The sequence below is a fragment of the Panthera leo genome, chromosome E1, assembly GCF_018350215.1.
Source record: "Panthera leo isolate Ple1 chromosome E1, P.leo_Ple1_pat1.1, whole genome shotgun sequence".
Taxonomy (NCBI): Eukaryota; Metazoa; Chordata; class Mammalia; order Carnivora; family Felidae; genus Panthera; species Panthera leo.
Window position 1 is genome coordinate 5,586,882 of NC_056692.1, and position 12,305 is coordinate 5,599,186.

The 12,305-nt window shown below is 51.2% G+C and overlaps 1 protein-coding gene across 1 annotated transcript in view; it reads left to right on the top strand.

Moving 5' to 3' along the window:
• The first annotated feature begins 735 nt into the window (after positions 1-735).
• The window catches only part of DNAH9 (dynein axonemal heavy chain 9), a 333,822-nt gene continuing 322,252 nt past the window's right edge, over positions 736-12,305 (top strand). The window contains exons 1-3 of the mRNA XM_042917480.1: positions 736-1,132; positions 9,454-9,650; positions 11,600-11,758. Coding sequence (XP_042773414.1) covers positions 740-1,132; positions 9,454-9,650; positions 11,600-11,758 — 749 coding nt within the window. The 5' untranslated portion in view covers positions 736-739. The remainder of the gene's footprint in view (positions 1,133-9,453; positions 9,651-11,599; positions 11,759-12,305) is intronic.

Below are 12,305 nucleotides of genomic sequence, written 5' to 3' on the forward strand. Positions count from 1 at the left end.
TTTCTGCACTTCAGAAGAGCTGATTGGGGCCATCTCAGAGTTTGAGTCCCCATTTGTCAGATTAAGCACACACTTAAGGCATGAACAGAGCAGGACCCTAAAAAAAAAATCTTTTTTAAAAAAATTGACATTGAAATTCTGAAGCTGATCTAAAATTATTATTTCATTATTGTTTAATATTAAATTAAAAATTCAGTTCCTCAGTCGCACCAGCACCTTTCAAATGCTCAGTGGCCACATAAACACCGTTCTAAAGTATGTAAGTTATCACGGAAAAGAAATTTTAAAAATTCACTGAGTTCGCTTACATCTATTTTAGGATTTGACATCGTTTTTTCAAGTTTGAATTGCACATTTGGGGAGTAGACGGGAGAACCAGCATATTTTCAGTGTCTGGAGTCCTCTAAAGAATTTAATCTGACCTTAGCCAGCAAGACCCTTAACAGCATTTGTATCCTTGCCCTCCCCCTCCACGCACCCCGTCAATAAACCGGGGCTCTGGACGGTCACCCCTGAGCACCTGCAATCCGAGAGAGCAGGCACTAACCAGGAGCGGCGGCTGGTTTCCTAGCAACAGCGACGCGAGCCCGCCCCTTGCCGTCCGCGTCCCTCGCCTACCTCTCTAGCCTGGAAGGGGGCGTGGTCAGCAGTCTTCGGCCCAATAGGAGGGCAGCGGAGGCGGGAGCCCCGGCCGCGTCCGCGTCGCCCGGGAAACCGCTGGGGCCGGCAGGAGCGCGCGATGCCGGGAGCGGAGGAAGCGGACCCGGAGCCCGGCGCCGACCCGCGCCTGCGACTCCTGGGGGCCTACGTGGCCCGGAGCCTGCGGCCGGCCGCCGGCGCCTGGGAGCGCTGCGCGGGCACGGCCGAGGCGGAGCGGCTGCTGCACGCCTTCCTGGGCCGCGAGGATGCGGGGAGCCCGCAGCCGCTGCTGGTGGTGCGGCCCGGGCCGGGGGGCCTGGCGCTGCGACCCGGGCTGGACGCGGGGCCCGAGGCCGGCCCGCCTCGCGCCAAGGGGCTTTTCTTCCTGCGCACCGGGCCGGAGCCGCCGGGGCCCCGCAGCCTCCGCGGCGCCGTGCTGTGCGGGGACGTGCCCGCCGCCCCTCTGGAGCATCTGGCCGCCCTGTTCTCTCAGGTGAGGGTGGGCAGGTTGCGGGGCGCCGGCAGCCACTGGGAGGGGGAGGGGGAGGGGAGGCGGAGCCGGAGGGCGGGGCAGGGGCGGGGCCAGAGGGGAGGGGCCCCAAGCCCAGAGCCCACGTGCGACCTGGGGGCGAGCTGGGGCCACCTGGGAAGGGGCCAGGTCAGAGTGAGAAGCTGAATGGGCTCCGATTTCCTCCAGTCCCGGTCTGGGACCAAGCCAACGTCGAGGGGAGGCTGGAGGCAGGAGGGCCTGGTGGGTCCTGACCATTTCTTAATCCCTCTGTAAACTGGCACAGGGAAAGACAAACAGTGGTGACCAAGGGGTCATCTCTATGGGGTCAGGGAGGTAACGGAAGTGAAAGGCTCTATATACACAGTGCTTACCTACGAGGGGAGTTAAAGGGGGAGGTGGTTTGGTTTTGATTTCACCTCATCCGTGAATACCCAGTGTCAGCCACGTGCCAAGATAAGAAGTTGGGGCATCCATTTGGAAATGTCCAACAGGTGCCCACAGGTGTTTGGAGGGGGGAGGGGTCTGCCCTGAGCTCAGGGAGGAAGATGTCCAGAGTCGTGGATTATAGAGTACTTGTGTGAGGCCACAGGCAAAGCGGGGACAGTGCAGATTTCAGAGAGGGTGCCCAAGGTGAGATTCTTGGGACATTGAGACCTTTCTGGAACGGGAGTAATTTTCCCTGTAAGTTGTGTGTGTGTGTTTGGGGAGGCTGTTTTGTGTGATAGAGGCCATAGGGAATACCAGAAAAACAGAAGACACAATCCTACCCATGAAATTGATCCTCTATTTCAAATACAGTAAAACCTTGGATCGCGAGTAACTTGTTCTGCGAGTGTTCCGCAAGACGAGCAAACATTTCTAATACATTTTAACTCCATAAACGAGCAATGTCTTGCAACATAAGTAGTACGCGATGCGGGTTGTCACATGATCACAAAGAGCCAATGGTTCTTCTCTCTCTCTCTCGTTCTCTCTTTCGCTCACTGTGGGATTGTGGGTGATTGTCAACGCAATGTCACAATTCCCTGACATCCTCAAAAGGAGGCAATAGCAAGTGTCATTGGATAGGTTCCTTGTTACGGTTGCACAAAAAGAAAAAGATTCCACCGAGCCAATAGATAGCCATGATTCTGTTAGCGATAGTGAACGTCGTCCTACACAATAACGCTCCTATCTCTTGTCTCCTTCACACCAACCATGAAGGTGTTCAAAGGTAAGTGCAGGTGAATTTGTTTCTTTTTCTTTGTATTATGTATTTTCTTTATTATTTTGTGTTATATTTACAGTATTGCGATTTTTATATGAATATTTTTGGGTTGTGGAACAAATCATCTGAGTTCCCACTCTTTCTTATGGGGAAATTTGCTTTGATATACTCGTGCTTTGGATTACGAGCATGTTTCTGGAAAGAATTATGCTCTGCTCGCAAACCAAGGTTTTGCTGTATTGAAAACTCGTACGCCTGGGGTGGAGGTAGAATTTACCTAGAGTTGGCCCCAGTGCTGGAGCCGGGTCCTGGAGGCTCCCTGCTAGGCCAGATGTTAGCCTTTTAGTTGCTTTACCAGGAAGCTCTGGGAAGGGGTTATGGCAGGGAAGGAGCACGGGGGACAGAGTCACTCTCGGGAAGCCCAGAGAAGCTAGGTTTCTCAGTAGATCAGGATGCACTTCAGTCTTTTAACAACCAGAATGGCTTTACTGCTGTGCATTGTCTGAACACCCTCACTACAGAGATCTAAGCTTGGATCAAGTCCCCTTGTGAATGATGATGACAGAAGGAAGTGCCATTGTGATCAGAGGAGAGAGGTATGCATGTGGTCTGAGAGCCACGCTTAGCCTCAGGTGTCGAACTGGCTCCTGAACAGGAAGGAAGGTTAGGGTAAATGGATGTCAAGGTAAATTTCAAGGGACTGGGAGCAGACTGAGCCAAGGTTCAGACATGGTGCTACACTTAGTACGTGTGGAGGGCAGCGGGTCAATCTCAGAGCAGGATCAGGCCCGAGGAAATGTATCCAGCGGGCAAACATAATTGTAAAATAATCCAAGCCCTCAAACATTCCAGAATTTTCATTGGTGCATTGAACGAGATTGGAAACAAACTGAATGTTTATCGACAGGGGACCGGGCAAATGAAGGAAGGTCCGGCTATAATTAAATGGAAGAGTTGGTAGGGCACCTGGGTGGCTCAGTTGGTTAAGTGTTGGACTTGGGCTCAGGTCATGATGTCACAGTTCATGAGTTTGAGCCCCGCGTCGGGCTCTGTGGTAGCAGGGAAGAGCCGACTTGGGATTCTCGCTCTCTCCTCTCTCTCTCTGCCCTTCCCCTGCTCATGCTTTCTCTCTCCCTCTCAAAACAAACACATAAACTTTGAAAAAATAAATAGATAAAAGGAATAATTGCTAGGGAACAGTCCTTAAGGTAATTTATATTTATTGTGGGGAAAAAAAACCAACACAAGATAAAATTCACTCTCTCAATAATTTCCAAGTGTACAGGCTGACACCTGTGAACCCCCCACACACTGTTGTGTGTGGGGAACCCCGGGAACCCCCACCATCCTGCTTGACTGAAAGCCGGTACGCGCTAAACAAACCCCCAGGTCCACCTTTCCGCGGGCCCTGGCATTCCCCCCACCCACCCCATTCTACTTTCTGTTCCCATGACCTTGACCACTCTGGGTACCTCATATGAATGGAGTCGTGCAGCATTTAGCTTCTTGTCACTGGCTTACTTCATTTAGCATAATGTCCTCGTGGTTCATCCATGGTTGTAGCAGGTGTCAGAACCGTCTTCCTTTTTAAGGCTGAGTACTATCCCATTTTATGTATACGTCGCCTTTTGTGTATCCATTCACCCATGGAGGGAAGTTCTTTCCCCTCTTGGCTAGTGTGAATAGTGCTGCGATTTAAGATAATTTTTTAAGGTGCAGAATTATAGTATAGTATGCTACCATTTCTGCTAAAAAGAAGAAAGAGGGAGGGAGGAAAGAAGGGGGAAGGAAGCAAGGAGGAGGGAAAGCGGGAGGGAGGGAGGAAGGAGGGAAAAAAGGAGGGAAGGAAGGAAGGGAAAAAAGGAAGGAAGGAAGGAAGCAGGGAAGGAAGAAGGGAAGGAAGGAAAGGAAGGAAGGAGGGAAAGAGGAAGGGAAGGAAGGAGGGAGGGAAGGAAGGAAGGAAAGGAAGAAAGGAAGGAAGGATGGAAGGAAGGAGGGAAGGAGGAAGGGAGAGAGGGAGGGAGGAAGGAAGAAAAGGAGGGAAGGAAGGAGGGTAGTAAGGAAGGAAAGAGGGAAAGAAGGAGGGAATGAAAGAGGGAACGGAGGAAAAGAGGGAAGGAGGGAGGGAGGGAGAGAGGGAGGGAGGAAGGAAGGAAAGAAGGAGGGAAGGAGGGAGGGTAGTAAGGAAGGAAAGAGGGAAAGAAGGAGGGAATGAAAGAGGGAACGGAGGAAAAGAGGGAAGGAGGGAGGGAGAGAGGGACGGAGGATGGACAGATTCACTAACAGAGGAATCCACAGGCCCGAGAAACTAGGTGACTGAGCTGCAGGAGTAGATAGAATGCTTGCTTCGCACTGGGAAGCTTTTGCACTTTCAGATTTTGCACCAGGTAAATGTATTATATGTTTTTAAAATCCAAATAAAATATTTACTTTTAGATTACCTTCAGGCCTTAGCATTTCTCGAAGCCGCTAACAGCCATCCATAGGCCATTCAACCACTGTTCCCTCACATACTTCTTTTACTCGCCCTGCTGATCGAGGGCGGTTACAGCCCCCAGCTCACCTCCTGTCCCCTAAGCCCCTCCTTCCCTCCCAGCGCTCCTGCCCCCTCTCCTCTCCCCCTGTGGGCCAGCTTCACTCCTGGTGGCATACTCCCCTCATCCTCCCACACCCGACTCAGCTCACTCAAGCCAAAGGAGCCCTTGTGGCTGAGAGAAGCCCTCTTGTGTTAGGGGGTGGGTGTGGGGTACGATTCCTCCCAACGAGGGAAGAAGCTATACGTTTTAACATTATTTTGTTACACTAGTACAGGGTTTAAAAAAAAATGCATCCAAGGTACGCCTGGGTGGCTCAGTCGGTTGAATGTCCAACTCTCGATTTTGGCTCAGGTCGTGATCCCTGGGTCGTGAGATCGAGCCTCGTGTCAGACTCTGCACTGGGCATGAAGCCTGCTTGGGATTCTCTCCTCCCTCTCTCTCTCTCTCTCTCTCTCTCTCTCTCTGCCCCTTCTCTCCTGCTTGAATGTGTGTGCACACTCTCTCTCTCTCAAAATACATACATGATAGATAGATAATAGATAGATAGATAGATAGATTAAATAAAGTAATTAAAAAAGGCATCCAAGCAATGTTTCTTGGAATTGACAGAATTTAGTAACGAGTTTCCTGCTAGTTTCTTCCTCCTCCCGGCCACTTCACTCACTGCTGCCAGGTTATTTTCCCCGAGGTCCGAGACTTGGGTGCCATTTTGAAGTTCTGTGTCTGAGGGAGGGAGCATGGGATATGGAATCTGATGGGCCTGTGTTCGAATCCCGGTTCTGGGCAATGCATCATTGTCATGTGACCTCTGCGGCCAGGGTCAAACGATCGTGCAGGACGGTCATGGAATTTAGAAACAGTACATGAGGACACCCGGAATGGTGTGCTGTGTTGTAGGTTTGCCCTACAGGACAAGAATTCTTGTCCCTCGATACCCCACTGAAAAGCGTCCTCATTCCTCTGACCCCTCCTTGTCACCTGGCCCCAACCCATCCCCGCTGTCCCTGGAGGACTCAGCTGTGTGTCTGTCCCCACAGCCTCTCCATCTCTGAGCCTTCGCTCCTCCTTGCTGCTTCTAGACTCGTGTAGAAAAACCTCCGCTTGGATCTTACGCCATCAGACAAAACCCGCCCTCTCCCGTCTCACTGCTGCGTCATGTACTGACGGCCCTGCCCCCGGCTCACTGTGACTCTTTCCAACATCACTCCTACCTTACCACCTGGCTGCTTCATCAGATGCAGGAAGGATCCTTCCAATAAGCCGGCCTCCGGGGTCCTTGAAACTTCCTCCTCTAACGATGTTGCCTACCTCTCTACTGTGGCTGTTCCCAGACCTCCCATTCCAAACCACCCCCTCAGGATCCCACATCAGGGACCTCTTTCTCCTGTTGCTACAGAAGGACCGTGTGCCGTCCCCGGGTGGCAACCCCAAGACTAAAAGCTCCACCTTTGCTCCGAATCCCGTCCATTCTCGTTTCCTTGAAGAGGTCACGCCAACGACTCTCCCCTCTCTCCTACATTCTTGGTTTTTCCTTCCCCACCAGGTAACTCCCGTCAGACAGAATCCTCATTCCTCCTGGCAGCTCTCGTCCTTTTTTCTGTGGTCCCCTCGATGGCAGAATGCCTGGGATTCGTGTCTGTTCTCGCTGGGCCCCATCTTCTTCCTGTTTTAGCCTGCGGTCACCCCCACGTCGCATGGAAGACAAAGTGAAGAGCTCGTCGGCGTTACCAGGACGCCGGATGCTTCAGCAGTCCTCTTCTGGTTGGACCTGTGAGCGGCCTTTGGCTTTCAGGACACCAGTCTTCTGATGTCGCGATGGCCACTCCTTTCCATCAATGGCACCTGCCAGCTTCCTAACACTGGAGAGCCCTTGGGCTCACTGCTTGGACACCCCCTCCTCTCTATCTGTCCTCAGATTCTCGGGAGCAGTCATTCACACCCCCCGACCCCAGAGTTTCACAAACCACCTAATTCTGATATTGCTGTCCCCAGTCTTTGCTTCTCTGAAATCCCAACTGCCATAGCCAGCTACCTTCTGTCTATAATATACGTCCCCCAAGGATCTGCACAGCTCTCTCCCTGTCCTCCCCAGTTTTTGTTTAAATGTGACCTTCTCAATCAAGCCTGCACCAATCAGTCCATCTGTCACTGTAAACTCTCTTGATCGTCCTCCCCTGCTTTGTTGTTATCCTTTCTTGCAGAACGTTCCGTTGATGGACTGTCTCTCCCCTGAACTTCATGAGCTCAGGAATTCTTGTCTGTTTTGTTCATTGACATACCTTCCCAGCACCTAGAACACGATTAGCATATAGATGGTTAATAAATATTTATTGAATAAATGAAGGAGTAGCTTTTCGTTTCATAGAAAGTTCACGTTCATTATTTTTCTCTCACTCAGAGCCCTCAAAAATCCGGTGCAAGCTCACTTACCAGTTTTTCTTCAGACCGTGTACGTTCAATTATTCTGTGAACCTCTATGGAGTGCTTCCTCTATGCCAGGCCTTATGGAGGACTGTGGGTATAAAAAGACCAGATGAGATACAGTCCCTGCCTCTGAGATCCTAAGAATATTTCTCTTCATTCTCTCTTTCCTCTTGGTCCTTCTGCCCTGGGTCCAAAAGGGTCCTTTCTTTTCTTCCTTTTTTCCTTCCTTCCTTCCTTCCTTCCTTCCTTCCTTCCTCCCTTCCTTCCTTCCTTCCTTCCTTTCTTTCTTTCTTTTTAATAAATGTCTGTTTACTTTGGGGAGAGAGTGTGTGCGAGTGGGGGAGGGGCAGAGAGAGAGGGGGACAGAGGATCTGAAGCGGGTTCTGCATGGATAGCAGAGAGCCCCATGCAGGGCACAGACTCACAAACTGTGAGGCCATGACCTGAGCTGAAGTTGGATCCTCAACCAACTGAGCCGCCCAGGCACCCCGCTCCCCCCCCCCCCCACTGAGCATCCTTTCTCAACATGAATGAGTGGGACTTGATTTGTGACATCTTCTCTGTTGGCACTCCCTGTCCACCTGCTGTTATAAATTCTCAGTTCAGTGATTGTTTCCAGACAGGCCAGGCAAGGCTCACCCTCTTCGATTTCACCTGCCAGGTCTAGGTGTCCCATTTCGTAGCCACATGGACTCTGGTCATTCATAGAACCCAACCAGCCATATGAGTTTCTATTGTCATTATTTCCTTGGTTCTTCCTTATCCCATTTCCCGATCATCTGGGTTTCTCTCTCTCTCTCTCTCTCTCTCATCCCTTTCCTTCAGCTGTGAGATGTTCCTAGTAGGTTCTATCAACTACAACTTTTTAAGTTGCTAGTGATCAAAACCTCCACGTGAAGTAGCTAAGAAAATTCTGGAGCGGCTTGATTCAGGAGCTCTAATGATGTCAGAGGACATGGGCTTTTCTCCATCTATAAAGTGTCTTTTCTGCATATTGACCCTATTTTTTTTTTAATTTTTTTAATGTTTATTTATTTTAGAGACAGAGCACAAGCAGGGGAGGGGCAGAGAGAGACAGAGAGACAGAATTTGAAGCAGGCTGCAGGCTCTGAGCTGTCAGCACAGAGCCCGATATGGGGCACAAACTCACAGACCGTGAGATCGTGACCTGAGCCGAAGTCGGACGCTCGACCAACTGAGTCACCCAGGCACCCCCATATTGGCCTTATTCTAAGGCTCCATATGTTGGCAAGGTGGCCACAATCGTTCTGGACTCCTAGAAAAGAGAAAACTCTCTTCGTCAAAAAGTTCAGATGCAAGACTTTGGCCTGACTCGCATTGGCTCAGATTTGTTCACATCCCGCCTCTGGACCTAGAAATGAGTACCAAAAAAAGAGGAACCCTACTGGGTGGCCCAAACCAACTAATGTTCACCCTACAGGTAGATTTAAGATCCTCAACTTGGCTTGCTTTTTTAACACGCCCTGGTCATAACACCTGTAGACAGATGGGCTTCCTTACCCACATTCGTCCTATATTTTGACATTTTCAATCGCCTCCTATTCACCCTGCTCATGACGGAGGGGCTCCTGCCCAAGAGTTCTGGGGATGGCCAAGCACACGACATTGGACAGATGATCCTGATGGCGGCTTATCAGTTACCTAGACTCACAGCCCAGAGGAGGAGGTGGGAGAGGATACTGTGTCCCTCGGGAGTTGGGCTTGGGACCACAATGAACAACCACGGCGCTATGGGAGGCAAGCTTGGGGTGGGGGGATCCAGATGGTGGGGTGCCCACCAGCCCCGGTGGGAGGATAGGACTGGCTTGTTTGAGGAAGTCCACTGGCTGGCAGGGGGTCGAAGCCCGCTACTCAGAATTAAGCGGCAACCGCGCCCATCCCCTTGACGAAGACGGCTGTCTGGCCAAGGGGACTCACCTGCAGGTGGGCTCTTTGAGACCTTCCCAGTTTTACCAGACGTCAAGGCAATACACACTGTTGGCTCTTAATAGTAGGCCCTACGGCACGGGGGCCTGCAAAAGGTTGCGGGTGGCCTTCTGGGCCATTCTAAGATAGTCTTTCCTGAAGGCGTCAGAAGAATTCCCACCTTCCCTTCCCGCGTGCTTCCGTTCCAGGTGGTCGTCCCCGTCCTGGCCAATGAGAAGAATCACCGAGGCTGGCCCCACGTGGTATGTCAAGATGTCCAGCGGCACGCCCACGGCCTGCAGGGCGACCTCCTGGTTATCCTGGAGCAGGTGAACGGGAAGACTGTGCTGCCTCTTCCGGCAGGCGCCGACGAAGTGGGGTTTGTGGATTCTGACAGCGACAGTGCGTAAGTACCGCCAGCCTGGCCGTAGGGGCCTCCGAGATAGGGGAGATGCCGGTTTGTCTGAGTGTTTTCTTTACGACTTCTCTGTTCCCGGCTCCGCACACCTCCTGGTTCTGCGCACAAGCCCACCGTCTGCCGTTTGCCAACATCCGCGGACTGCGTGTTTTCCGCGGATTGCCGCCCGTGCCTCTCGCTCCCTGTGCCCGAAGTCCCTGAAGGCCATCACAGCAGCATGGCCCTTTTCTCCCCCACTCAGAATTAGTTCAGGGCCGGGAGCAGCCACACTGATTTGCAGTATTTTGCTCATCAGGACAGCGTCTCATCCTTGGCAAAGACCCAGGTCCGGTCTGGGCAACAGCCGCGCGCATTTACGCGGCACGTAATGTCACAGAACCAGCCTCAGTGGCTCTTGTTACAGTTCGCACCCTCCTCCCCCTGGCAGCTGGAGACTTTTGTCAGATCTGGGACTTTTTTCTTTTCCCCCAAACGGACACAAATCTGGCTTTGTTTGAAGTCTACGCCTCTTCGCGTCTGGGTGGGCAGGAAACCCCCAGCCTCTTCTCCTTGGAGGGGGAATGGCTTTCTTTCTGTCCCACGGGGATTGTCTTTTTCCTTTTTCTTTTCAGCCAGCATGGGTTTCTAAATGATACCTTTTTTATCTTCTATCCAGCACTTCTGTGTGTTTCTGGGAACAGGCCACCTTCCGGTGTGAGTGCCGTCTGCCATATTGCCAGCAGTTTGCAAATGTATTACTGTCAACAGTTGTACGTTCAAGGGCCCGTGATTTGATCTGGAGACTAAGTGTCGCGTGCAATGCCAATGTCCTTTATAATGGGTTTTTGCTATTGGGAAGTAATTTGCTACATATATAATCTGAAGCAATTTCCCAGTTAACTAGAAAACCTAATGTGGCTTAATAAAAATATTCAATTTTTGAAATAAATAAACTTAAATGACGCTTTCCCTGTTCCTTTTTATATGTTAACATAATAACATTCAGTGTGTGTGTGTGTGTATGTGTGTGTAATCATTGCTGGGTTTGTCTCGCTTTGTTCAAATTTGATAATTTCCCGAAAGGCTGGATCACATTTCAGGGAGGTGAGTATCTTTTCCTTTCAATACCTTCTGTAATCACTTGCGACATATTGTTGCTCAGCAAATATGAATTTAATTAAAATAAGCGAAGGTGGGTTTCTGGCGTGAAACACCCAGGCGGTAGATTCTCTTTCTGTGTCGCTTGTGTCCTGGGTTCTTGGCCTGAACAGCTGTCTATGAAAGCTTTGTCGAAAGGCCACCAAAATATGTTCTGGACATTTACATCTCTTCCGAAACACCTCTAGCTTTCCTCACTGAAGGATTTTCGAAAAGGTGTAGGAGGGGGAGTGGGGGCCCAGAATGAAATTGCCCGTGGCCTTCAGATGGCTGATTCCCTGCCTCGTGGAGGAGGACGGAGCCTACCTCCTCTTGCTGCAGAAGTCAGAGCCAAGACCAACTGTGGAAATTGGCAGAGAGGTAGATGTGGTTCCGGGTTCAGTGTAGAGACCGACCCTCTCCCAGGACGGGCCGGCCTACCAAGGATCGCACTGCTTTGTCAAGTAGGGAGCTTGCTGACATTGGGGGTACTCAGGCAAGGGGTGGACATTCACCCGAATAGCTTCTGTCCAGTGTATTCCTGCACGGACAGAAAGGCTCGGTGGGATTCAGAGTTCTCAAACCCGTCTTCAGGATGCCGGGGAAGCCCCCAACCTTGAATAATTGCGTACGCGTGCACACGTAAGCGTTTTGTCTGTACTTTTTATTGACTGCGGATCCGAGTCCGTCATCCAACGGAAGTGAACAAAGCCTGGATTCAGTGGAATTTCCCACCTATCTTCGAAAGACTTGGAATTCTGTTTTGGGGACACCTGGAGTTACTTCCAGTAGACCCGGGAGATTTGTCGTGTCTTCCACAGCTTGGATTGCACAGAGAAGTCAGTCATCTATGCCATTGAGTCCGCTGTAATCCAGTGGAGCCGCCGGGTCCGGGGGGTGCTCAAGAGAGAGTCTTCCCAGCCCCTCCTACAAGGGGAGAACCCCACCCCTAGGACGGAGTTGGAGTTCTGGAAGAGCAGGTAGGCGCATGCTCAAATCCTGGGGCGTAGATGTCTTACCGGGGATGATGGTGGCCTGGGGGGAAGGGGCAGCCACTGAGTCTGGTCCCACCCCCGGGGACTTTTCACCACTGGTTGGGCCAACACAGGTGTCCCAAGCGCGGGAAAATGCTTAGCTGTCTTTCCTTTCTTGAGCTATGATCTGTCTACCGGCTGACATTTCTTCAAAGGTGCTTTCAACCAAATATAAAACTAATGAACCCTCCGTCACGTTTTGTCTTCTACTCCTCTATCCCCTCCTCCGTGGACAGTCGAAGCCATATGCACACTTCTTGTTAAAGATCTGGGGTTCTGCCTCTTGCACTGTTGGTGGGAATGCAAATTGGTGCAGCCGCTCTGGAAAGCAGTGTGGAGGTTCCTCAGAAAATTAAAAATAGACCTACCCTATGACCCAGCAATAGCACTGCTAGGAATTTATCCAAGGGATACAGGAGTACTGATGCATAGGGGCACCTGTACCCCAATGTTTATAGCAGCACTCTCAACAATAGCCAAATTATGGAAAGAG